This window comes from Leucopleurus acutus (assembly GCF_964270905.1).
Source record: "Leucopleurus acutus genome assembly, chromosome: 14".
Lineage (NCBI taxonomy): Eukaryota > Metazoa > Chordata > Mammalia > Artiodactyla > Delphinidae > Leucopleurus > Leucopleurus acutus.
Window position 1 is genome coordinate 25,615,282 of NC_139156.1, and position 27,828 is coordinate 25,643,109.

Sequence of the window (27,828 nt, forward strand, 5' to 3'; positions counted from 1 at the left end):
GTACCTGGCCTCAAGGCAGAAGCCTAAGCGATCCTCGTTGGCACAAACTAGATCAAGCGCTCAGTGGAAGCCGTGGACTCAAGGCTGAAGACCCTCAGATCCCACACGCTGAGCATCTACTTGGTCTCCTGCTCACTCTGGAATTGAGTTCTTTTTTAATTTTGTTTTTGTTTTTTAAATCACCATCACAAAATAGGGTTTGACACCTAAAAGGAGGTAATGAAATGCCAGGGGCACAAGTGCTAGGTTGTGTTCACCAGCACTGCCCAGTAAGAGGGGATGCACCACCCAGACATCCTCTAGCAACATTTTTCAATCTGCAGTCCACAGATGTAGTCCTAGGACTCAGCAAGTTTGCTTCATAAACACTTAAATTAAAAAAAAATTTTTTTGACGGTCAAAAATTAATTTACATATATTTCAGGCTATCTGGTTGACCACCTTCTAACCAAGTGCTGCCACCAGATGTCAGTGGCAGCATTTGCCTTAGTGCTCAAATCTGTTAAGTTGTTCTTACTATGTGAATCATCGTGGCTAAGGCCTGCTACTCAACCAACTGGGAGCTTGTTAGAAATGAAGCATTTCGGACTCCACCCTAGACGTACTGAATCCCCAAGGGATTCCCAAGCACACTGAAGTGTGAGAAGCACTGAGCCAAAGAGAAAGGAACAGGGGAGGACTAAACGTACAAATAATCCGGTCACACCCAGTGGAGGCCAAATAACAATACAACATACTGTACAAACGTACAGAGTAGCTCAAACTGAGCACAGGGCTGGAGGGTGCCATCCTTGCCAGGCACACAGGGACCTAAGTGTGCTGAATGCGAGAGCCAGCGCCAGAGCTCCCTGCTACCGTCCTGCGACCAGTGGTACTTTCCTATCAGCCAAACAGTGTCATTTACACATTTAAAATACTAATTACCAACTTGTTTTCTTTATTGTTCTATGTAAGAGTTCTCAGCGTAAAGGGTTCAAAAGGAGCTCATGCTAGTTTTATATTTATACGTATTTAATTTTTTAAAAATAGAGGCAACACTAGGTATCTAAATAATTTTTTTCTGTAACATGGCTGTGTTATCTGTACACAACTCAAGAGTGAGGAAACATTATTCACTGGGACACGGAGACCCTGCAACTCAAAACTCCTTGAGAAGGTTTGGTATTGAAGGCTTCAATTCTCTCCCAATAACAAGTGAAATGATATTAAATATTGTCAAAGGCTGTTTAGTTCTAAGATGCTACCTGCCACCTCCACAAAAGAACAGATTTCACTCCGTAGGGAAAAACCCTTTCAAATCTATGTCAGAAGCCCTAAAGGAAAAGAGTGGATGGGGCAATTGAACAACAAAACATCTGGGGCATGAAATCAACAAAAATTAACCCCAGAAAAAAAAGCATCCCTTTCCATTGATTACATAATTGGTAAAGAAAAAAGCTATTCCTCTTGTTTTCTTATTATTCTTTATATTTACTAAAATCATAACCTAATTACGTGTTGTGTAAGAACAATGATATTTTTTTATCTGCTTAGACATTTTACTCCCCAAAGGACCAATAAATACTTCACTGTAAAATATCAACTATATATATTAGAAAAATGGTTTATAACAGTTATAATTACAGGCACACTATCTTTTTTGACATATTTTTGTACATGCTTTCTACTTCTTTTATGACCACACTGAAATTTGATTAGCTTAGACATATGGACTATTTCTACTACTTTAATTATAATTGATAGATTTATTTGCTATAAATCTATTGGCATAAAAAGCTTTATAAAAAATGATTTCTTGAAATGCATGTATATGAGGGGTTTCATATATTTATTCCCAAAAGGAAGCTGCCAGTTTAAGCATGTGATTGGTTTACAGCACTTTTTTCTTTTCTGTTCACTGTTCATCATGGATTTTTACAAAGATTTTTTGTTTTTGGTTTGTTTTAGAAATCAAGAATGGATGCTTAATTTTGTCCTGATATCTATTGATTTAAGCATAGGGATTTTTTCCTTTACTGCTTCCCTAATTAACACGGCATATTTTAGTTTTGTTGTCCTTCTATTAAACTAGCCCTGAATACCTAAAATAATCCTAATTCAGTCACAGTCACAGTGAATAGCTCTTTCGGTCCATTATTGGTCTCTAACTGCTACCTTTTTATTTAGGAATTCTCCATCAATGTGGACAAGTGAGACTGGTCCAGAACATTATCAGACTTTAGATTAGGCCATACTGTCGTAAAGAATGCATTTAACTATCAAAGCATCTTGTTCTATTTATACAATACAGAAATCGAGTTCTTTAGAGTCTCAATTTTTTTTTTTTTTCCAAGCAATTCCTTTGATTCTAGCTGCTTTTTTGGGGGGAAGGGAGAACTTCTAGTTTTCTTTTTTCTCTTATCACATTAATTATGCAAATAGAATAATGATTTTTTTAATCTTTTAGAAGAACCAATCTTTATTTTATTTATGGGATGTAAAACTTTTTCATTTTAAAAGTTATTTTCATGACACTATTATTTAATTTGTTCTTTTTAGTTTGTTGCTTTGCTCTTTTTCTATTATAGAAAATCAGAGATATTTTTTTCTTATGTAAATACCTAGAGGAATAAAATTTTAAACTTCGACATACTGTGGATACGGTATTTATATTATTTAATAGTCTTTTATTCTATACCTTATGTATTAACCTTTGTAAGAGAATTGATTAGTTTTAAAATAGCTTAGTACTTTTCGATTATGCATTTTTATGTCTAATTTTATTTCATTATGATCTACGCAGGTAGTTTTATGAAATTTCTATCTTTCTGAATTTATTAGAATTTACATGTGACAGCGCAAATGACCAATTTTTATGAAGAAGTAACATAAAACTTTTTTTTTTAAAGTGTATTTCCCTGGCTTTATATTTAATTTTCTTCAACTTGGTTAATTTTATTTACACAATTTAAAACTCTAACATTTTTTTCTTGCTCTTTTATGATGGTGGAAAAAATTTTCCACCAAGATTATGTTCCTACCCATTCCTACTTTTATATGTGTATTCTGTTAAGTTATTAAAGACATGTAGAGCCAATAACGTTTTCTTTCACTATTTATTGTGCTTTTATCACAATATATGTTAGTTTAAAAATCTACTTTCTCAGATAAAACTTGAAAGTGCCTTTTTATTCATACGCAGTATGTGTCCCATAACCTATAGGATATTCTTTTAAGTAAGCTTACTTAAATGGTTTGCTTCGAATAAATTAGACTTTATTTCATCTAGGGTTTAAACTCAAAGTGATTGTTTCTAGGTATAATTGTATTCCAAACATGAATTACTTAATAAAAGAGTTTTTCTAGTGTCTGAAGACGGCAGCTCGCTGGCACTGGGGCCAGGAAGGGAAGGCAGCTACAGCCGCTTTCCTCTGGTTTAATGCTCTTGAAATGCAGAACATGCTCAATAACCTGGCATGAAATTCCAATGATGGATTAGTGATATTTTAGGGTGGAATATACTCTGTAAATGATGATGGCTATGCTAGACTGACAGGGTATTATGATATTTCATTTTGTCATACTCTGGGTACCTCAGGTAACTGCCTGGCCTTCAAGGACATGATTTTCACCAAACTCTACAGTCTGAATACCTCCATAAATCCTTGAAATCTTTATGAAACTCCCATGATGGGGCTTCCCTGGTGGCGCAGTGGTTAAGAATCCGCCTGCCAATGCAGGGGACACGGGTTCGAGCCCTGGTCTGGGAAGACCCCACATGCTGCGGAGCAACTAAGCCCGTGTGCCACAACTACTGAGCCTGCGCTCTAGAGCCCGTGAGCCACAACTACTGAGCCCACGAGCCACAACTACTGAAGCCCACGCGCCTAGAGCCCATGCTCCGCAACGAGAAGCCACCGCAATGAGAAGCTCGCACACCACATGGAAGAGTAGCCCCCGCTCGCTGCAACTAGAGAAAGCCCGCACGCAGTAACTAAGACCCAACACAGCCAAAAATAAATAAATAAAATAAATATTAAAAAAAACTCCCATGACATCGTCAGTTCCAAGAACTTGTCACATTTGTAAAAATATTTAACATGACATAGGTATTCAAATATAGGTACATGGACATAAAAACCTTATCAAAAATATCTTTAAAGATTTACTTATAAAGTGACAAGAATTATGAAGTCCCTCTTCCATAAAATCTATTTTTAGATCCACCAGCCAGGAAATGGCTTTTTTACATACCAATAGAGCATTACTGAATCAGAATTCATAAACGCTAACTATATAAAAATCGACGATTGAAAGCCACAGAGTTTCTAATAGTACTGAAATTCACAATGTCAATCCTCAAAGTTCTAAATAAACTATCTTAAATGTCATTCAGTTTCTCTAGGTTTAAGGAATATTCACATCTAGATTTTAGGAGAAACATGAATGCCTTACTCCTTAGCTGTAGTAGATAAAATAAATTCCCAACCCCCTCAGAGTTTCAAGCTTGTCTATCCCCAGAGAAAAAGAAAAACAATTCAGGATTGAATGAGACTAAGGTTAGTAGAATAATCAGGGTACTGACTTAGAAAACCTGCAAACAGAAGTTTCCAAGAAACACTATATGAAAGCAGCATATACCTGGTTAATCCACAGACTTTTCTACAGTTCCTCACTTCTGCTTCAGGAATTCACCATACAGTCCAAACACGGGGCATGAACACAACACTTCCCAGAGTTTCTAACATCTAGACATCTGATAAGAGTTATTTTCAGATAAAAAGAAACATCTTGATTCATTTAGATAATTGGGACTTGCTGGACTCAACGTAAATTGTAGCTGGGTCTACCAAGTGCTAATTATACTCTTATAAAGATCCCTCCAATTCTTACCTAGGAAGTAACCAAGAAACAGGAGAATGCTTAAGGGGCTAGTATTCTTATATTGAAATACACTCAGAATTCCTATAAAAGTAATTCTTCAATAAAGAGACACAAGAAATCAATAAAACTAGCATGCTATTCATTGTACTATTCATCTTGGTCTCCAGGCCAAGAACTGTGCTCTACCAAGTGAAACTGTGAGATAATAAGGGCCTCCTGTCAATCCAAGCACAAAAGCCCCTCTAGGGCCCTTAAGAGGGTTCAGAATGGATGGACCTTCTCACCTTATATAGTGGATTATGTTACAGTGAGAAGGAGGTAAGTTACCATTGCCATGAGACGCTGTGATTATCCCATCAGTTCCTCATTAAAACAGAAGCTGGTAGTAATCAGAAATAAAAACAATAATAAATGGATTATTTTGATGGCATTAAGGGAAGAGATCGTAAGGCATCTCTAGGAAGTTGTGCAAGACCAAGTCCTAACGAGGGGCGGAAGAAATAAAAGATGATAAAAAGAAGACTCAAGGAACTCACAACACTTAAATTTCAAATGCCCAGCCAAGATTTAGACATGCACAGGTAATTCCCCAAACTCTTCAAAAAAAATACAAACACCTGAATTCACCCTTCTTCAAATGAATGCCACAATGCCTCAGCAATCACTAAGTGCCCGTCTGTATTGGAAATTAAATTAATAACATTGCTTTATATTGAAATTGTTTACAGATACGAAAACAGGGAGATGAAATTCTCCCACTGTAAGGCCACCCCAGAAGTTATTAAGTATGTTATATCCTTGACGCCCATTCACCTATACCAAGTCTCCTCCAAACTGGAAGGGTGGGTACTCAATAAGATCAAACAACTGTTGATTAATTCTTCTGACCTGCAAAATGAGAACGAAGTAGTCTACAGGTTTGTTTCGCTGGTAGAGGTAGTATTCTGGGGCTTTCTTGTTCTTCTCATCATACTTCAGCTCCTGGATGACATTGGGGTGCTTTAGCAGCCTTAGAAGGATCTTCTCTGACATCTGGGATGGGCTAAATGCTTCTACTTCTATAGATATAAACACAACTTGATATTACACTTCAAATGGATGGAAAAAAATGATACTAGTGATTAAGGTGTTTAGAGAAAAGAATACTTGGAATTGAAGCGATAACAGTATGGATTAACGAGACTTCCGTTTGGTGATCCTCTGGGGGCAGATTACCTGGGAGAAATTAGAAAATGCTGAATTCTCACGTTTGTTGCTTTAAAACTTTTCATTTTCAACCTGTCATTGGTTTCAGTTCTCATAAAAATACCCTCATTTTCTGACTGACACAAAAGAAAAGCAACCAGAAGCAGGCTCCATGACTGCCAGGACGCCCTGCAACAGGCCACAAAAGACTGACTGTCCAACAACAGCCAAAGGAAGAAGCAAAGGTCAGGAAGCATCTAGGTGTAGGTTAGTACCAGGTGCACAGACGCAGTGCTCCACATCTCATTTTCCCATTCAACTACCCTGAGGAAGTCTGGGAACAAAGGAAGGTAGAGATTCAGAATAAAAGCAAGGCACGTGCACACATCAACATGCACTCCAACTTGCTAATTAAAAAAAAAAAGTAATGTTGATCTGAGTTTACAAAGATATTGATTTTATTAAAATAACAAAACCCAAAACTACTGACTGAAGGGTGCCAGACTGAAAGTAGACTTTATGGTATCTCAGAGGCAGAGTGGGAGAACATTTAGTTTTAAATTGTGGTTCTTAAATGATGAACAGTATTATCAGAAATAGAAAATAATAAGCAAGTTAAAGACATTGTTTATGTTTTAAAATTTTTTTAATTTTATATGTGCGATATAAATTCTGCATTAGCTTCTGTGACTTTTTTGTAATAACAAAATTAGACAGTACATTGTGGAAATTTTGGAAAACACAGAAAAAAATAAAGAAGAAAATAAAATCACCTATAAACCAACCACTCGTAACCATTCTGAGCAATTGGTGAGCATTTCTTTCTAATACCTCACCTAGGCATGTGTGCCGTGTACGTGTGTGTGTACACACAAAAACACAAGGATAATCTTGTGTACACACGGTTTTATACTGTTTCTTCTCACCTTACATTAAATTATGAGTATTTTCCCATGTCATAAATATTATATGGTGAGAGCATGTCCAGGTATCTGAAAACATGATCTTAAAGAGTACATAACATTCCATCACATGGCTGCCGTTAGCATTCTTTTCAAAATATCTTAAGTGTACTGCATTCAGTTGAAAGGCACTGGCTGCCCATCTTGGACACAGACGTCTTCTACAGGCCACTGGGTACTCTGATTTTCTCACACTTCCCCTGGCCAACAGAGCTCACCCTTCGCCTAGAGAGCCATCTGGGGATGTGAGCAGGGTCAGTCGGTCTCTCAAGTCCGTTCGACCTTGACCTCTCTGGAGCAGTCAGTGCTGGCTGGGTTGGTGGTTTTAATAATGTGAACACTTGCCTCCTGGAATGGGCCCAAGTTAACAATCTGATTTGAAGAGGCCATCAAGAAATCCATGTCAGAGTTCTTAGAATTTCTGATTTCATTAAAACCATAAAGGGTAAAGATTTTATTTTGAAAATGTATTGTTCTTCTTTGCAAATCATAGCACCTGTGTCACCACCGATGTCCAACTGTTCTTCTGAGGCAAGCTGAAGAGAGAACTACTCAACTGTCCGACACACAACGAGGTAGTGTCTGGCTTGCACTGTCCACCTGCTCCGCCAGCTGGCTCTCCCCTGGACTTAGCTGAAGCGGATGACCTGGCCTACTGTTCACATGCAGTGTGGCACTAACATTCATCCTTACCTTTCAGACCAATTTTAAGTTACTGGTCCACCCCTGGTAAATGTCTCAGAGGGTTCATGCCGACACTGAACATAGGAGAGGAGAGAATTTAAAAAGAAAAAAACAAAACAAAACAAACAAAACAAAAAAACAAAAAACAAAACACAAAAGTGGCATTACTTATCACCCCATTTCCCAGTCTCCACCCCCAGCCCACCCCAGTCAGCGGTGGGTGAGAAACTCGCTCCAGGGTTGGCAGAGATTTCAAACTGTGATAAGCTGCACTTGCCTGTTGCTAGGAAACGGTGCATGGCCAGGAGAAGCTGTGGTGATATTTTAACCTTCATCTCGCTGTCTGTCTGCTTAAAGGCAGAAAAATCTTGCTTTCTTTCTCGATGGGCCACTTTCTTTTTCGTTCTGTTATCAGCTGAGGGAGAAATGGAAATACATTCCGTTAGATTGGGGCTCTTTTCGAATGAAAATGACATAATATATGGAAAAGGCTAGGCTCTCTCTCCAGATGGTGGGCACGCTACATACAAGCACCACATGGAAAGGGGAAGGGAGAGAGAATCCTCATTAAATCAGTGCAGCACAGTCATGACTGTGACACAATCCAGAGTAAGAAATCACAGGCAACCTGATGAGGGGCAACTATCGACACACTTCGTGAGGATCTTCAGAGCCCTTTTAAGTACATTATTGGGCAGCTGGGGACAAGAATCCTCCCCTCGTGGACCCTATACAACCACATAGCAACACAGCCTGTAGCCCGGAGTGCACACACGCTCCTGCTACTGAGGTTGCCACACCACAGTGAAGAACAATCATTACAGAAGACACAGGGAAGCACGTCCCTGCCTTTAAGAGGCTCCCAGCCTCTGCTGAAAGAGAACACACACACACACACACACACACACACAATCTCAAGAAACAAACAAGAACACTTTCATGGATCAGTATTTTAATAATAATAACTGTTAGCGGCATTTCTACCCCAGACCATGAGATCCTCAAGGTCAACCAAATACAAAGGAAGTGATTCAGAATAGAGGTCAGCACACTTCCTCTGTAAAGGGCTGGACTGCAAATACTTCAGGCTCGCGGGCCATGTATGCTCTGTTGCAACTACTCAACCCTGCTGTTTAGCAAAAAGCAGTCATATGTAAATGAATTAGCGGGGCTGTGTTACAGTAAAACTTTATTACGGATATGAAATTTTAACTTCTTATCATTTTTGCATGTCACAAAATAAAATTATTATTCTGATTTTTTTCAACTGAAAAATGTAAAAAAAAATATTTAGTTTCTGGGTCATATAAAAACAGGTGGCATGCTCTTGAGGGCTGTAGTTTGCCAATCCTTGATCTAGAAGGGGTCTCATGCAAAACTTTTCTTCAAGTATTTTTCTGGACAAAGTAATGATCAAGAAAAAACTAGGTTAGAGACAAGATCCTAATTGCTTCCTTTTTTTCCCCCAAGAATCATGAGTCTTTACATTACCATTTCATGCCTAGGGCAAAACAGAGTGATTACTAACTAGGCTTGTCCTGGGGAGACGGTGAACACAACCTGTAATTTTCCTGTCTCAAATTATCTTTAGAATCAGGCAGCATAAATCAATGCAAGCATCCTAAATAATTTTCTAATGACAAAGGTAGTCATCATCCCTGATCTGAATAAAGAATATACCTGAACCACAAGTTCAGCATCTCATCTCAGGAAGTCATGTATGAAATCAGTCTCATCAAGGTTTAAAAGAAGTGAACTGAAGTGTAAACATAAAAGCTCATAAATGTCTAGATTATCTTTCTTACAATGAGGATTACCCCTGGGGAAACACATAAATATGCAGAGACACACTTGGTATTAAACAGTCACTATGAGGAAGGATGAAAAGAATGTAAACGCAATACTAACAATATTCTCTATTATGAAATCTCTGATTATTCTCCAAGAGTCAAAAGGATAAAACACATAGGAACTCGTGTTTTTTGTAAAGAACACTATACAGATGTGAGGAAAAAATAAGATACATTTTCAGAAGGAGGTCAAGAGCTAAACATAAAATGTATTTTTTTAAGGGTGCATGGAAGACTTTTTAAATTTTAAAATGAGGGACATTCCCTTCTAACGGGACTGAAAACAAATCATTCCGCTTTGAGCAAGGCTGGCTTTGTCCTGGGTGCTCCAGGCCATTTGAACAGTCCATTTCCCCCTCCAAGTCACGCTTTAAAAGCCAAACAGGACAAAAAGAGCCCAGATCCTCTTTCTCTATACCACCTTTGAGAGCCCCGAACATCTCAGGCCTTGGGCCACCTCTGGCATTAAGAAACTCTTGAAAGAGTCTTACTTTGCTAAGAGTAAGGCTGAGGAAGAGGGTTTAAGCTCCACAGTCCAACAGTTGTGGACTTTAATGAGACAAGATTCATGTTCGACACTCAGCCCAGAATCAAGCCGACTCCTGGGCAAACAGGTGTGGATACTTCCCTTCCCCTGCCCCGATCCAAGACCACCTCTCAAAAGGCAGAGAAGCACAGAACAAGAAAAACACATTTTTTATTGTGTACCCTAACCCGTCCTGCTTTCTCTATATATACCCTGCTGCACCACCACTGCCCCAGCAAAACTATGCCTGCAAACCTCACCTCTACCCTGGCCCATGGGTCCTGGAATAGAGACATTTCAACAGTTGCTATCCATCAATTTAACAATCCCCCCTCACTTCTTAAGTATTTGAATTATGACCATAGGTACAGACAGAAATTTATCTGAAAACAATTTGCCTAATTGTGTAAAATGCAAATTTAGTAAAGAACAAGTCTCCCTCCAGATGTAAAATAAATGTGAAAACCAGGAATGGAGTTTTCTGTTCAGGGCAAGCAATGCCCAAATCAATAGTTAGAAGCAGTTGGCTTTTCAAAAAAAACATGGCCTGTTGACACTACAGGACCTGCCTCTTCTTCCTCTCTGATGAAGCGACTGGAATATACTGGTAGGTGGTACCCAGCCTACACACACAGTGCATAATTAGAAACAGGCAGACAACAGCTGGAGAGATGTCAGATGACTCACAAACAACATGACAAATAAAAGCAAAGGTTTTGGAAAATTACACTCAGGCGATGGTACTCACTGTATAAATCTGTTTCATCTAGAATCTCAGATTTGATGATTTCTTCAATCACATCCTCTAATGTGACAATTCCCAGAACTTCATAAAATGGATCCCCCTCTCCCTCATTGTTTACTCGCTGCACAATAGCCAGGTGAGATTTACCTTTAAAGAAAAGAAAACAAAGAGGTAATTTTCAGAATTTCCTGAATGAAGTCTTACAAATGATGATGGTAAAAATAGCAGCGAACACAGATACAAGATTATCAAAGTCTATCTTTCAGCATTTAAAAATGGTTTGGAAATACCACAAACAAATGGAAAAGCTTCATGGGCCATAAAAAGTAAGACCAGTTAATCCAGAAGAGCATCATCGTCTACACACATGGTACCACCATGTTACCACTTGCTTCCTGATGGATTTGGTCTTCGGTTATGTCAGCTCTTCCTTTGTGACCTTTTAGCAACTGCTACTTTACTTTAGGAGAGTTCTCAAAGTGTGGTCTGTGGACCCCTAGGGGTGCCCAAGACCCTTTTAGGAGAGTCAGAAAGGTCAAACTATGTTCATTTAGAACACTAAAATGTTCCTGGAATTTTCCACTGTGTTGATATTTGCACCAAGGGTGTAAAGTGCCTGCGCACAAATCAAGGCAGCGGTAGTGGTGGTCACTATGCTAGTGGTCACTGCCTTCTCCACACACACACACACACACACACACACACAGAGGGGAAAAAATTAGTTCCTCTTAAGAATATCCCTTAAATTAGGAGTGTGGGATTAAAATATACACACTACCATATATAAAATAGACAGCCAACAAGGACCTACTGTATAGCACAGGGAACTATACTCAATATCTTGTAATAACCTATAATGGAAGAGAATTTTAAAAAGTATATAAATATATATATGTGTGTATATATATATATACATATATATGTAACTGAATCACTTTGCTGTACACCTTAAACTAACACAACATTGTAAATCAACTATATTTCAATAAAAATTTAAAAATAAAATAATTCTTTTCAGACAACGACAAAAAGAATATCCTTGATGAAGCAGTAAAAGTTATAAGCTTCATTAAACCTTGATTCCCGGGACCTGTCTTTCAATACTGTATGTGACAAATTGCGAAGGACGGTAGAACACTTCTGTTGCATTCTCAAGTACGATAGTTGTTCTGAGGAAAAGGACTCAAACTGTTTTAAGGAGAATGACTCAACGCAAATTGTTTGAGTTGCAAGTTGGATCAGCCACTTTTTCCCACTGAACATCTTTTTTATTTGAAAGAATGGCTACCAAACAAACTATGATTATTTAGACTTGGTATCTGGCAGACATTTTCTTGAAAATGAACAAGATGAGCCTGTTACATTAAGGAAAACAACAGCAGTGTTTGCTGCCAAAGATAACAGCTGAGCTTTCAAGGGAAAATTAGAATTTTGGGAAACTTGTATCCACCGCCATGAGCTTGAGAGCTTCTCAGTAAAGACTTTTCTGATGAGACAGGGGGGTGCTATTAACAAATGAGATTTTGAAAGCACTGAACAATAAAATGTGTCAACATTTCAAAGATCTGCATAACTCTGTGAACAAGTATTTTCCAAATGACCATGGCCATGGTGTCACCAAATCACGCATGGGTAAATGATTTATTCAGAATGCAATACATAACAGTGGATTTTTAAAAACTTTTTATTTTGCAGTAATTTTAGATTTACAGAAAAGTTGCAAAGACAGTAGTGTCCCTGTATACCCTTTACTCAATTTCTTCCCCACTGATAACATCTTACTTTACCATGATATAGTCATCAAAACTAGAAACTGACATTGATATGGTAATATTCAGTAAATTCCAAATTTTATTTGGATTTCACCAGTTTTTCCATTAATGTTCTCTTTCTGTTCAAGTGTCCAATCCAGAGCACCGTATTGCATTTAGCTGTCATGTCTTCCCAGGTTCCTCTGTTCTGTGACAGATTCCCAGTCCCCCCTCGTTTTTCATGAGCTTGACCATCAAGTAGCACTGGTCAGGTACTCTGCAGAATGACCTCTTGTCTGGATATGTCTTTCTCACGATTAGACTGGGATTATGAGTTTTCTAGTTACATCCCATCGGGGCTCACATGGCAGCCACATGACATCACAGGCGATGTTCACCTTCACCACTTGGTTAAGGTAGAGTTTCCCAGGTTTCTTCTCCACTACAAAGTTACTAATTTTTCCCTTTCCCTCATTCTACTTTTTGGAAGCGAGTCACTAGGTCTAGCCCACTCCCAGGGAGGGGTGAGTGGTAGGAATTAAGCTCTACTTCCTGGAGTCAGAGGGTAGCTACACACATTATTCAGAATTCTTCTGTAAGGAAGATTCCAGACCAAAAGATTTTAATGTAACAGTGCACCAAAAGTCCACTGCCATAGTTTCAGATTCTATATTGCAACTAACCTTTAAGAAACTATCACTTGGGGAGTTTGGGCATATTATCAAGGAAGAACATACACAATTCTTCAAAAAGCCTATTAAAATGCCCCTCCTTTTCCAAATACATATTTGTGTGAGGCCAGATTTTCTTCACATACTTCAATTAAAACAGTCTACAGCACAGACTGAACGCAGAAGAGAATCCAGCTGCCCTCCGTTTAGCTAGATAATAAAGAGATACACATAAAGGTAAACAATGACACTATGTTTTGGAAAAAAGTTATTTTTAATAAAAATGTTGTTTATGTTAACATGTAATGGATTTATGATTGTCCCTTAAAAACGAATAAGTAAATGTTGAAAATTTCTCAGGTTTAATTTCAAATATAGTAAACATCAAAAAGATATAACCTACAAGGAAGAACACGTGCTGTGAAGCTGACCAGTCCTGGATGTGAACTCCAGCACTGCCACTTCAGCCATCACCAGCAGTGTGATCGTGAGCAAACTACCTAACTTTTCTGAGCCTCAGTCTCCTCTAAACCCAGGCTCATTCATGATAGTCGCTGCCACACAGGATTATCGTGAGTGTCAGAGATAATGTTGGTGCCTAGCAAAGACAGCGCCTGGGATCCACTGGGTGATCAATAAATGGTAGCTCCTATTAATTTATTAATATTCCTCCTCAATTCTAAGGCACCATCAACTTATTGCCAGCTTAGTAAGAAAAAAAAAACCCTACTACACTAAATGTACACTGTGGTTAAAAGATGCATTTCAATTTCAGAAAGATCTTTTAAAATATTAAATTTATCTCAAACACCACTATTGGTTTTCCCAACCCAAGGCACGCAAGGCATCTGAAACTTATCCTTAGGTTACGCCAAGGAGACATGATATCTGGAAATTTCATGATCAGTTAACACGTATATTATTTTTTTTAATGTCAGGGTGAGGTTTTTGGGTTTTTGCGGGGGGGTGGGGGGATGGAGTGAGGGGGTGTCCTTTAAATGAAGTTTACTTAAAACTTCAAACTGGGTGAGTTTGCTCAGACACAATCAGCCAGACAAACTAAAAATATCCTGAAGGCCAGGTCTGATCAAGTTCCCAGCACTTACTCAGAAACTGGCTGTGGTTCTGTAGAGCTTGTCCGCCCTTTTCCGCTCTGCCTCAGACCCCTTTATACGCAACAATGTCTGGAGGCCTAGAAGCTTAGATCGTTAGACAATTAGGCCTCCTAACAATTTGCATCCTTAGCATGCTCACGCTCAAAGAATGAAAATATTTTGAGCAAATGAGACTAGCAGGGAAACTTATCAGCAATAGATATAAACACTGCATCAGCTCAAGTCGATTCTAGTCTAGTCAATTTGGTCCGGTCAGTTTCTCACATCTGCTTTCCCAAGGACCCAAACATAAGCAGTTAAAAATTCTTGGTGAATGCTGTCTGTCGAAAGTTAAATTCTTTTGCTATTCCCAGCTTGTGATCATTTAAAAGGAATTTTCCAAAGCAAGGTCTAATATTAGACTCAAAATGAAGTTTCCATTCCACTGAGGCGCTATTCTCACCAAAGTAACTACCGCATAATCAGATTGTCTTGGAGCAATTCGTTTAAATGCAGATGGACATACTTGAAATACCAGCTCAGCAGCACCAACAGATCTGACTGGAAAGAGCCTTACTCTCGGAGAAATTATTCATGTAAGGTAGGCTTCTGAGATTGAAAATTATTGAGTTTTCTTCCAAGCTCACTTGTTCCCTTTCACACCCCCACCTCCAATGTTGAAACTTCTTCATCTGCCCCAGAGCCACATATTTTTAGCTTTGGAATTCCTGGTGAGAAGTCTTGTTTTTTGAACCTTCTTCCCACTAAGCAGTACAAAAAAAAAAAAAATGATACCCCTCTTCCCTAATCATGCTTTTGGAGGACAACGATACAAGGTACCTCTTCCCCCACTTAACCATTCGCTGCAGGGAGTTCAGTCTTTGGCCTCATCCACGGAGCAATCAAAAAGAAAATGTAAACCTGTCAATGCAGAAATTTTAAAAACTGAGCTCAAAGAGCATCCTTCTGAACCTGAGTGTTGGAGGCATTAAGCCAGGATTGAAAGCAGCAAAGCAATTTGGGGGAAACTAATAAAAGGCATTTATAAACCAAAAACTAGAATTTTTTTGGATTCTTAACCTCCAAAGAATGAAAACACAGCAATCAGCACAATATGTAATTATAGGCATTAAGTAGCACTAAAACTTTTAAACATACATGGATTAAATAAACTTGATTAACTATATACAGAATAAAGCAGACATTAGGGCTTGGAGACAGCCCTTTTTTGCTAGCTATAAGAGGTCTTGCAGAATGCATGTCATTTCCAACTGTCCTGAACTTTATACCCATAGCCTCTCTTCACGTAGTCTGGTCCTAGATCACTAAGGGATCACTAAGTCAGACCTAAGAGAATCTATGCAGGCCTCTCTTCAGAGTACAGGACTCTATCAATATATTTCTATTCAAATTCAGTATCATAAGCAAGCTATTATGAAATAATCACCTAGATTTTAACTGCTACGTGCTCAAAACAGGGCACTTGCACAGATGAAATTACAAGAACATGTCTTCATTGTGAGGTGTGCTAAGTCAAATCATCTACACACAGTAAAACTGGGATCGAATTTCTGCCTCTGCCTGCTCTCACTGCTCCCTAAATCAAAGTATTGCCTATTCTCTCTGGAGCATCAGCCCAGAATGGTAGCAGGTTGCCACACTCCCATTTTTTAACCTTACCACGACGCTAGGCTCGAATTCTGAATGACAGATACCATTTGTATTTTGATAGAAATAATTAACTAGATAGTGATTAGGCTGGCAAAGGGTACCTTAACTGCCTGATGAAAATATGGACTCGTTGGCTATCATACAAGTTTGATGTCAATCAAGTGAAATGGAACAGTAGACAGAGTAAGTGAAATAGCTAAGGAGGGAAGCCAAGAGGGTAGATGAAGTAGAATGGAATTAGGAACAACTCGACACAGCTGCACTAATAACAAGTGACAGGCGGTAGTCCAAGAGACCTAACAATGCAAGCGCAAGGCAGAGTCTTAAATGCCACTCGAACAGCAGGAGGAAAACAAACAGAAGATTCAGCCATGAGAAACCAAAGCCAAACGCCTTATATCTGCCATGGCTGCCGTGTCACACCGCTGTAGGGGCACAGAATGCAAGGCCTAATGGTTCCCCCGAGGTTGTGCAGTGTCGTGGCCCCTCACTTAAAGAAGGGTAGGGCAAATGAAGCGTTTGATATGCCTTTGTTTTTAAACATTTCCCAGTTTATCTAACAAAAGAATTATAATAACTCAATAAGTAAGAATTAATAGGGGCTTCCCTGGTGGCGCAGTGGTTGAGAATCTGCCTGCCGATGCAGGGGATACGGGTTCGTGCCCTGGTCCGGGAAGATCCCACGTGCCGCGGAGCGGCTGGGCCCGTGAGCCATGGCCGCTGAGCCTGCGCTCCGCAACGGGAGAGGCCACAACAGTGAGAGGCCCGCGTACCGCAAAAAAAAAGAAAGAAAGAAAAGAAAAGAATTAATAAAGTTCCTTAGAGTGAGTTCTATGACAGGGGTCCCCAACCCCCGGGCCGAGGACAGGTACCAGGCCGCACGGCAGGAGGTGAGTGGCGAGCGAACAAAACTTCATCTGCCGCTCCCCATCGCTCGCATTACCGCCTGAACCATCCCCCCATCCCGCACCCCCGTCCGTGGAAAAACTGTCTTCCGCGGAACCGGTCCCTGGTGCCAAAAAGGTTGGGGACCGCTGTTCTATGGAACTAGTGATAAAAGAAAGAAATGCTCTGTAAATCAGAATTCAGGGCCCCCATCACTAAAACAAAACGGGATGGAGGATAGATTTGAATGGCCATACTTAAGATCTCCCAAGGAAACCAGTTTGCATATTAGTCATCAAGGAAGTCAATACACTTTAAATAGCATTAGAGTTAGATTTAGTCTGACTTACAAAAAGTGAACAAACTGATCAATGAGCTAATGTTTATGAACATAATTTATAATCCAGAAAACACAATGCTATGTATGTATCAATGAACTATACTCACACCAATCCATTCATTCACTCAGTAAACATTTACTGAATGCCTACTATGTGCCAGGCTCATACCTCAGGGAACAAAACAAAGCTCTGGCTTTCAAGGAACATTCTAGCAGGGGAGACAGACACTAAGGGAAAGAGATGGTATGAAAGCATGTCAGATTGTATAAAGTGTGCTGTGGAGAACAAAAATGCAGGGGCCGAATTATTTAATTTAGGCTGGCCAAGGGAAAGGGGACATTGAGCTGACGGTCGTTAAACAGCCAAATGAAGTAAGTAAGGGGCTGGGGAAGATGCTGCAGGTGGAGGGAACAATGGCGCGCTGAAGAGGGGAGGCCTGGCGTGCTTGAGGAAAAGCAAGGACGCTGGTGTGGCTGGAACAGAGTGGGCAAGAGAGGAAGAATCAAAGATGGGGGTGGGGGCGGGCAGCAGGCAGATCATGCCACCATCACAAGGACTTTAGCTTTTACTCGGAGATCGGAAGTCCCTGGAGGGTTCTGAGCTGAAGAGTGACTTGATCTGTATTGTTTTGAAAGGATCACTGGCTGCTGTGGTGAGAAAAGGCTTGGCAGCTGGTGGGAGAAAGATGCAGCGGGAAAGGCAGGGCCGGGAAAAAGGAAACCCAATCAAGAAGTTATTTCATGACTTTTTTTTTTCTTAAATTCCGTATGTATGTGTTAGCATACGGTATTTGTCTCTCTCTTTCTGACTTCACTCTGTATGACAGACTCTAGGTCTATCCACCTCATTACAAATAGCTCAATTTCGTTTCTTTTTCTGGCTGAGTAATATTCCATTGTATATATGTGCCACATCTTCTTTATCCATTCATCCGATGATGGGCACTTAGGTTGCTTCCATGTCCTGGCTATTGTAAATAGAGCTGCAATGAACATTTTGGTACATGACTCTTTTTGAATTATAACTGATTCACTTTGTTATAAAGCAGAAACTAACACACCATTGTAAAGCAATTATACCCCAATAAAGATGGGAGGATGGGAGGGAGGGAGGGAGGGAGGGAGGGAGAGAGAGAGAGAGAGAGGGAGGGAGGGAGGGAGGGAGGGAGGGAGGGAGGGAGGGAGGGAGGGAGGGAGGGAGGAAGGAAGGAAGGAAGGAAGGAAGGAAGGAAGGAAGGAAGGAAGGAAGGAAGGAAGGAAGGAAGGAAGGAAGGAAGGAAGGAAGGAAGTTATTTCAGCAATCCCAGTGAGAGGAGATAGTGACCGGAACCAGATGCTAACTAACAGTGGAGGGGATGAGAAGTACTTAGATTCCCAGGTATATATTTTAGAAGGAGCCAACAGGTTTTGCTGATGGACTGAATGTAGGCGGGAGAGAAGGAGACAAGCCAAGGCTGACTCTAAGGTTTTGGGGCCTGAGCCGTGGAAAGGATAGAGTTGCCAAGAAGGACTGTGGGAGGTACACGTCTGGAAGGAAAAAATCAATTCAGTTTTAGACAGGTTAAGTTCAAGATGCCTACTAGACATCCTAGTGGAAATGTCAAACAGGCAGTTACATACCTACGTCAGAACTCGAGAACGAGAGAGCGAGCGAGACATGTGGGTTACAGATGAAGAGCGAGAACCCCCAGAGAAGAGAGGCTAGTGAAGCCAGACACTGGAGGAGATCACCGAGAGAGAGGGTGTGGGCAGAGAAAAGATCCCAGCACTGAGCCTGGGGCAGGCCAATGTCTCATAGGGCAGGAAGTGGAGATACAGCCAAAAAGGAGATTGAGAAGGAGGGGCCGGTGGAGTGAGCAGAGAATAGAGAGAACAGTGTTTTGGAAGCCAAACTTTTTAAAAACCACTTCAAGAAGCAGAAAAGAGTCAAAAGTATATGTGCTCAAAAGGTTGTGAAAGATGATTTTGGTGACAAAAGATGCTCAAGATAAGAAAGGTCATAGATGAAGAATCCGAAGATTATCATCTCAGTGCCACCCACTGTGATTTCCAGAACAGCCCTTCCTACTTCTAACAGGGACACACACTGGCCTGCTTCTGCCAGGGAGCCTTCACCGGAGAGAAAAAGGCCTGTGTCTTTAGACAGAGTCTGGTTTGTCCTCCCCCAAATAACACCACTTTTGAATACCCACTTCTGGAAATGATGCCATTAGATCTCCAACCACCCAGGCTTAAAACTCTAAATCACCTTTGCCTCTTCTCTCCATTTCTCCCCACCCTTTTTTTCCCCTTTTTAACGAAGAGTGAATGAATGGATGGATACCTACATGCAATAATGTGTATAAAATGCACGGTTCAGGGACCTCCCTGGTGGTCCAACGGTTAAGACTCCACGCTTCCAATGCAGGGGGTGTGGGTTTGATCCCTGGTAAGGGAGCTAAGATCTCACATGCCTTTCGGCCAAAAAACCAAAACATAAAACAGAAGCCAAATTGTAACAAATTCAATGAAGACTTTTAAAAATATTGGTCCACATCAAAAAAAACAAAAAGAAAGAAAATGCATAGTTCAAGGAGTAGTTACAGAACTACCACCCAGGAGGGACTAGAGGGGACTTCAGGGGTATGGGAGGCAGGGGCAGGAAGGCGCCAGGGCGCGACAGGAGAAGCAGCTAAGTCGGATAAGCAGACGTAAGCAGGTTCCGAGGGGAATACAGGCCTGCCTGTGGCCTCCCAGGTAGGACCTGTCGGCAACCCCTTCTGTGTTAATAGCAGGTCCCCGTAAAATAGATGACCTGGTGGTCCAGCAGCATATTATCTCATCATGACTCAGTGGCAATACAACCTCAGAAAAGGGGAAGCAATGCTCCTACTACATTTAGCCATATGTGGAATAGTGTGTTCAGGTCTGGGTCTTGCATTTTGTAAGAGGCAAACTGAGGCGAGAGCTACCAAGATCTCGTAAGATGTATACGCAGTGGCACACGAGGAGGAAATGAAGGCCAGAGGCATTGAGCTAGACGAGAAACCTGGGCAGGGATGAGGCAGGACGGCAGCCTTCAAATCTCTGAAACGTGGCCCCTCCTCAGCTGACAACGCTGCCCGTGTACTCGAACCTCATTTACCACAAGGTTAGTTGTTTCCCTGCTTAGATCATAAACTCCTTGACCACAGGGACCTCTGTGTTATTCATCTTTGTCTTACTCTTCATCCGCAGGCCCCACCAAGCCTAGCATGATAACCTAACACTCCTACATACACAAAGGTAATACTTACTAAACCGCAACACAATCATATCATCCTATTACTCAAAAAGTGCTCGCTTCCCATCCACAGCTAAATTTAAAAGAAAACGTCTTCGAGTGGGGTTCAAAGGCCATCATACTCCTCTTATGCTCTCATTGTCCCGGCCAATCAAATGACTTGATTTTGTCCAATCATAACCTCCATGGTTTTCCTCATCCCCACAGAAGAGGTAAGAAGGAGCCTCTCCTCAGGGGAAGTGATCAACGATCACAGGAGCCCGACTCCTGCACACACAGCCCTAACACAGCCCCGCCTCAGCTACACCTGGGCCCGGGGAGTGCCTGGGTCTCTACACCCACATTACTCTTAACAGTAGATAGGTCCTTACCCTATCCATCGCCCTCTCAGTTCAACAGGTGCAAAATCAAAAGAAAAAGAAACCCTGAATAACAAGCTATAGTACACAAAAGCAGCTATTTTCTCACAGATTTCTGTAATGAATACATGGACGAATTCTTACACATGCCTTGCACATCTTCTACTGACTCACACGGTGATAGATCTAGTATTATGACATGAGTACAATGGTAAAGTTTGCTTAAGGAGAAGCAACACGATTTCATTCAGGGAGCTATCACCTTGCTATTTCTGTCCTGTTTAAAGCTAAAAAAAAACCCCCACAACCTTCATGTTTTTTAAGTACTTATTTTACCTCACCATCCCAGCCACAGCTAAGTGCATTTTTTCCAACTGAATTTTCCCACCATAAAATACACCAGAAAAATGTGACACAGATCTTAAAATAGTCCTGTATAAATAATTCAGGAGTATATCTATAGAAGCACTTGCTGTATATAGAAATACACTGGTTTTAAGTGATGATAACTGTTGCTATTCCAGGAGACAAAAGCCCTCTTTTATCAGAAGTTTTACTACTTCTAAAAATTCCAGTGGCCACCAGCTAAGTGGCTGACCAAGATCTCCCTAGCAGGACAGCTTCTCAGCTCCAGGTATGTGGGGTTCCTCGGCCATCGACACTCCCAGTTAGGTCACATCTGCCAGGAGGTTTACTAGGGTGGAATATGGAATCATGGTTTCCTAAAAAATAATCTAATTTTGGAGGGTGAGGGTAGGAGTTTTTGATGCAGACAGTATTTCTTAATAGGGCCGTTTCCTGGGTAGAACCCGAATTTATCTACTAATTTAGATTATAACCGCTTTCAGGGAAATTCGTTGACCAAGCTCTGAAAGTAAGAAGGGCAATCATTCACGGAGGTGCTCAGCCTCTAAGGGACTTAAAACAAACAGAAGCAAAGCCTATGCCTTCCCTGAAGGTTGACTGCAGAGACCTGGGCACAGAGCAGGGAGCCCCCAGGAGTCGGAGCACCTAGGTTGGGTTTACCAGGGCCCAGTCTCAATGCTGCTCCCTGGAGGTTACCTCTCTGATTGTCCCAGGCTTCCTTCTATTTGCTATAAATACCTGTTTCTTAACATTTAAACTAAGTTTGGTCCCACCTGCCCACTCTTAACTGTAGTTTCTTATTCTGTATCCCTAAAATAGAAATACCTGAGGGACTTCCTTGGTGGTCCAGTGGCTAAGACGCCGTGCTCCCAATGCAGGGGGCCCGGGTTCGATCCCTGGTCAGGGAACCAGATCCTGAATGCCGCGACTAAAAAAAAAAAAAAGGTCCCGCACGAAGCAACGACGATCCCACGTGCCGCAACTAAGACCTGGCGCAGCCAAATAAATAAATAAATATTAAAAAAAAAAGAAATACCTGAAAGAGAAAAACATTAGGTTGAACATATCTTTTAAGACAATCAATGTTTAAAAGAATTATGTTTGTAGATATCTTTAGAATGTTACTATTATTTTTGACTGGTTGAATTTCACTTCTCCATAAATATCTCTGATGCAGTAAGATTAGAAACATACACTGAGAAAATCCAGTCCACGTGGTTCTCAGATTTTGACAGCTGTATCCATGGAGATTTGGGGAAGGTGTGGCTGCCTTCAAGGACATCAGCATTTACATCTGGAAAAGTTCCTGAAATACATGGAAACTACAGATAGCTGCCCGGCACCTCAGAGGCATGCAAATATTCACTAAATGAGCGAATCCACACACTGATCTGAATCCTTCGAAAGTAGTTTTACCTTCAATCTATACAACTTTCCAGGCTAAAATAGTATTTGTCCTACAGCTAACTACCTCCTGCACATTTCTAGAGGTTTCCTCTAGACTTATGTTTTAGGTTACGTCTGGCCTTATTTTTTGAGGTAGTAAATCACATCTTTTCTCGGTCATCATTATTACAGAGTGAAGACTCCATCTTTTTACAGTATGCTCAATATTTCATCTAAGAATTTAAGCTTCTACGTTGTGTTTAATATAAAAATGTTTTGTAAAAAATCACCTACAATTTTCCCATCAGGCATATTTTCATCCACTCAAATATATATTGAGTATGTAGTTTATTCGAGCATAGGGCTAAGACATATACATGTCTACCTCCTTAAGAAAACATGACTATTTTTAAAAGACAGATTAGGGCTTCCCTGGTGGCGCAGTGGTTGGGAATCTGCCTGCCGATGCACGGGACACGGGTTCGTGCCCCGGTCCGGGAAGATCCCACATGCCGCGGAGCGGCTGGGCCCGTGAGCCATGGCCACTGAGCCTGCGCGTCCGGAGCCTGTGCTCCGCAACGGGAGAGGCCACAGCAGTGAGAAGCCCACGTACCACAAAAAAAAAAAAAAAAAAGACAGATTAGAAAAAGATTAATCATATTATAAAAGGACTGCCTTATAAAATGGATCATTTTTAATAGAATTTTATTTTGAAATAACTGTGCATTCTTATGCCGTTGTAAGAAATAACAGAAAGGTCTCATGTGTTTTCACCCAAGATCCCACATACTTTTGGGAGCATCTTGCAAAACCAAATTGTGTGACAGCACACCTTAACCAGTACACTGACATCAACACAGTAACGTACAGAACATTTCCATCACCACAAGGACCCCTCCCGTTGCCCTTTTACAGCCACACTCCCTTCCCTTTCCAACCCCCAGAACAAACCCTGTTAATAGCTTCTCTGGTAAAGTAAGTGCTTAGTTTTCCACTGACAGTGGCTCTTAAGCTTTAGCTTTTAAGTGTAAACAAATATTTTAAAACTCACAAAATGGTGATCAGTAGGAAAACATTTTTCAGTCAACAAAAACCTGTTTTACACGCAACTTCTGAAAACTCAAGAGTGGGCTTCAGTCCTCACAAGATTAACTAACCAGGCTCCCCTGGTTGAGGCACACAGCAGGCAGTTCTACAACTGTGAATGCTCAGATGGGACTGCTTATAAAAAGCAGCAGAGATACCAGCCCTGATTTAATAAATGTCTGCAGAAGCACCTCTGTGGCAGTATTTTCCAGGCAGCTCCTCTGGCTTCTCTGAATGTGATGGATTTTTGATGTGTCAACTTGGATAGGTAACAGCCCTCAGTAATTCAATTAAACGTGAATCTAGGTGCCGCTGGGATGGGATTTTGCAGATGTAGTTAAAGTCCCTAATGGGTCGACTTTAAGGGTAGCTATCCTGGGTGGGACGGGCTCAATCTACTGAAGGCCTTAAAAGCAGGGTGAAGGCTTTCAGAGAGAGAGGAGACGTTCCACCTGTCGAAAGCTGCTGCAGACCACACCCGTGGGGTTTCCACCTGCTCATGACCTTCCCTCCCTCACGGCCTGCCCTACAAACGCTGTACTTTCTCTTAGACAGCCTCTGCAATTACATAAGCTTGCCCCTTCTAAGAAAATTCCTTAATGAATGTGGTATCTGTCTTCTACTGGTTCTGCTTGTTGAACCATGACTGACCTACTCAGGATCCACACCACAAAGGGATTTAGAAGGCAGATACCAAAGGAAAACTAGGAATAGGGAATTCCCTGGCAGTCCAGTGGTTGGGACTCTACACTTTCACTGCCGAGGGCGCAGATTCAATCTCTGGTTGGGGAACTAAGATCCCTCAAGCCACGTGGCGTGGCCAAAAAGAAAAACCAGGATTAGACTAGGATTAGACTAAGTAATATTTCCCAAACCCAAGACCATGGGTGACTGATTGTCTAGGAAGACAAACTAATATTATGTAGTAATATATGCACTAAATTCCAGAGAGACCTGCTGAATGAACTTCCTGGTAGAAATAGCAAGGAAACTAAATTTTCAGAACAAAAAATTAACCTAGACTAAACTGCAATTGTATTTAAAGACAAGAAGCCAAATCATTTACTTATTAAACCATCCACGTGGATTATCCTATTAAGGACAGCCCTGTGGTCCTCCCACCTAACTCAGGATTCCAGGCCACAAATAATAGATGGCCTCACATTCCCACACCACCACCAGCTGTTCATTCTCTTTTGCTTGTTCTTCAGTCTTGCTGCCAGATACGTTAGCCAGAAACCCAAAGTGAGGCAATTAATAGAAGATTCCAGTCACTATGTGACTTGCTTAATGGCCTGTCCAAAAGATTTGTGAGAAAAATCTTATGAACCAACAGGATAGAAACTGAAGAGTTTTTTCCATTATTCTCCTCTCCCAGAGTATTTAAAGACTTGGATTTTCCCATCTTTTGGGGAAATATTTTCTTATAAATAGTGAGGCATGCCGGGCATCTCCACTTCATCTTTTTTCGTGGTCTGTACCACTCACTGTACACTCACTGGAATGTTTTCCTAGTAAATGATCAGCAATGGAAAACGTGGCTAAGACAAAGGATGGCTTTCAGGCTGAGATGATGGGAACCTTCCTATCTTTCCCAAGAGATAAGTAGTTCTATAAAACTGCGGGGCTTATTTTAGAACCAATGAGTCTATTTCTGTCTTTCCTTTAGACTTGTAGCTTTCATAAGGATGATAAATAAGAACTGACCATCTTAGTGAGGTAACAGCTCAAAATATTAGTAATTGCCCAACAAACCCAGTAATAGGAGATTCAAAAAAGGGAAATATACTTCCACTGCTAAGGTAAGGCCAACTATCAGTGTTTTAATTTTATGATTTGCTCTTCTGTTCCTTCCTTGGGTCTTAGCCTTTGGATCAGTAACATTTAGAACTTTGTTTTGCAGTCCAAAACTCTTAACGTCAACTGAACTAATTTCTTGGATGATTTCTACAACACAAGGAGGCAAGATCGGTAATCAGACAAAGCAGACATAAAAACATGGTTCTCTTGTGATACAGTGAATAAAAATTACCTAAGTCCATGGATATGGTAGCAGAAAGTTCTAAAAACTCGGAAGAAAAGGGCTACAGTTCTTAGCAGGAGAGAGAGTGGGGAGCTGTCAGGAAAGCTGCAGGTTACTTTGAGACAGTCGTCCCAAATGCATTACAGGAACTGTAAAAATCTGCCACAGAAGGAACGATGATCCACAGTCAGAAAAGTTACTGCAGCTTAAACAGGAAACCCTTCTTGTTCAGGACGGTCATAGCCACAGCTTGCAAAAAGTGCAGCTATTGGTTAATGCAATGTAGTGTCAATTAGATGTACATTCCTGAGGTCTTTTATCTGTTGTAGCTTTGTCTTTGTCTTTTCATTACATCAGGTATATTGCCCTGTAAATTGTGGTAGTCATACCAGGAATAAAAACTTAAGGAATTTTTAACTTTTCAAAAAAAAAAAAAATTACCTTAGTCCAGATGACGTGCCAAAAAACACTATAGACGAAACCACCCCTTAAAACATTTGCCTTAGGAGCAGGCATTTTAAGGAGAGAGGTGAGGTCATCTCTTCTTTTAAAACCTGCTTAAAGGGAAAACTAAAGGCTGGTTTTATTAAGGAAAATCTTATCCCCTTTTCTTACTAAAGTCTCCTCTTTTCAGAAGTCCTTCCTAATGACCTCGAGTTGTAATGAGGAAATGGAATTGCTATTTTAAATTATTATACAGTTAATATAAGTTAATAGTTATATATTATCATATAGTTAATAATCACATGATATGAGGGGAAAGGGCTATCAAAATGATCAAAATATCACTGAGTCCTGGAGTTGCAGGGAAAAATGAAAAGTCATCTAGTTCAAATTCTCATCCAGTGCATTAATCCCATCTGCAAATTTTGAGCAAATAATAAACTTGAAAAAATATAAAGGGAGCAAAAATAATGAGTATTTTTCTTGCTGACCTGAGACAATAGAAGTTTTCACTCTTCTTTTTCTTGTCCCTAGAAACCTCAAGCACTTCGTCACCACAGAAGAGAAAAAATGATACATCAGGGCTTCCCTGGTGGTGCAGTGGTTGAGAGTCCATCTGCTGATGCGGGGGACATGGGTTCATGCCCCAGTCCGGGAAGATCCCACATGCCGCGGAGCGGCTGGGCCCGTGAGCCATGGCCGCTGAGCCTATGCGTCCGGAGCCTGTGCTCCGCAATAGGAGAGTCCACAACAGTGAGAGGCCCGCGTACCGCAAAAAAAAAAAAAAAAAAAAAAGATACATCAGATGACTTTAAAAACCAAACATTTTCTGTTTGAAATTCCTTCACAATTCCTTCTCACCACTCCCATTATCTATCTTTCCTCCCAGTATCTCTTAAAAATGTGTCAGAGACAAAAGAAAGAAGTTTTTGTATTTCTTTTTTTTAAGTAATTAATTTGGCTGTGCCTGGTCTTAGTTGCAGCATGCGTGATCTTTGATCTTCATTGTGGCATGTGGAATCTTTAGTTGCGGCATGAGGGATCTTTAGTTGCAGCATGCTAACTCTTAGTTACAGCATATGGGATCTAGTTCCCCGACCAGGGATCAAACCCGGGCCCCCTGCATTGGGAGCACAGAGTCTTAACCACTGGACCACCAGGGAAGTCCCAGGTTTTTGTATTTCTATAAGGAAAAACATCCATCAGTAGAGAAGCCTGGTTGAATAAGTTCTCGTAAATCCATACAATGGAATACTATGCAGCCATTAAAACAGGATCAAAGTAGATCTCCCTAAATTGTTATGAAAAGTTACCCAAAATAGATTAAGGGGAAAAAAACTGGAATATTTTACATAGTATGATCCTATTTGTATAAATTGTATATGTATAGGAAAATTCTGGCAAGCAATAGTTGGTTAGCAGATATTTGGTCCCATCCAAAATGTCTGTAAGATATCCTTGATATTCAGTCTTGTCCAAAACCATTTGGCATGGACCAAATATGCTCAGGACGTTTTGGACAGGACCAAACGTTCTACAGGGGAAACAGCTAACAGTAGCATGTTGACTGAAATTTGTAACCATCAAAAGTTTGTGTCCTACAAACAATAATTCTGATAAAGTCTATTTTGTGTGATTGCCATCAAAAAGTAAAGAAGAATGGAGATTTATAACC

The 27,828-nt window shown here is 40.6% G+C and overlaps 1 protein-coding gene across 2 annotated transcripts in view; it reads right to left on the minus strand.

The window, feature by feature from the left end:
- CNNM2 (cyclin and CBS domain divalent metal cation transport mediator 2) overlaps positions 1–27,828 on the minus strand; it is a 137,889-nt gene that overhangs the window by 12,122 nt on the left and 97,939 nt on the right. For both annotated transcript variants that reach the window (XM_082854454.1, XM_082854453.1), the window contains exons 2-4: positions 10,819–10,962; positions 7,972–8,109; positions 5,752–5,921 (exon numbers count right to left, since the gene is read on the minus strand). In XM_082854454.1, coding sequence (XP_082710580.1) covers positions 5,752–5,921; positions 7,972–8,109; positions 10,819–10,962 — 452 coding nt within the window. The remainder of the gene's footprint in view (positions 1–5,751; positions 5,922–7,971; positions 8,110–10,818; positions 10,963–27,828) is intronic.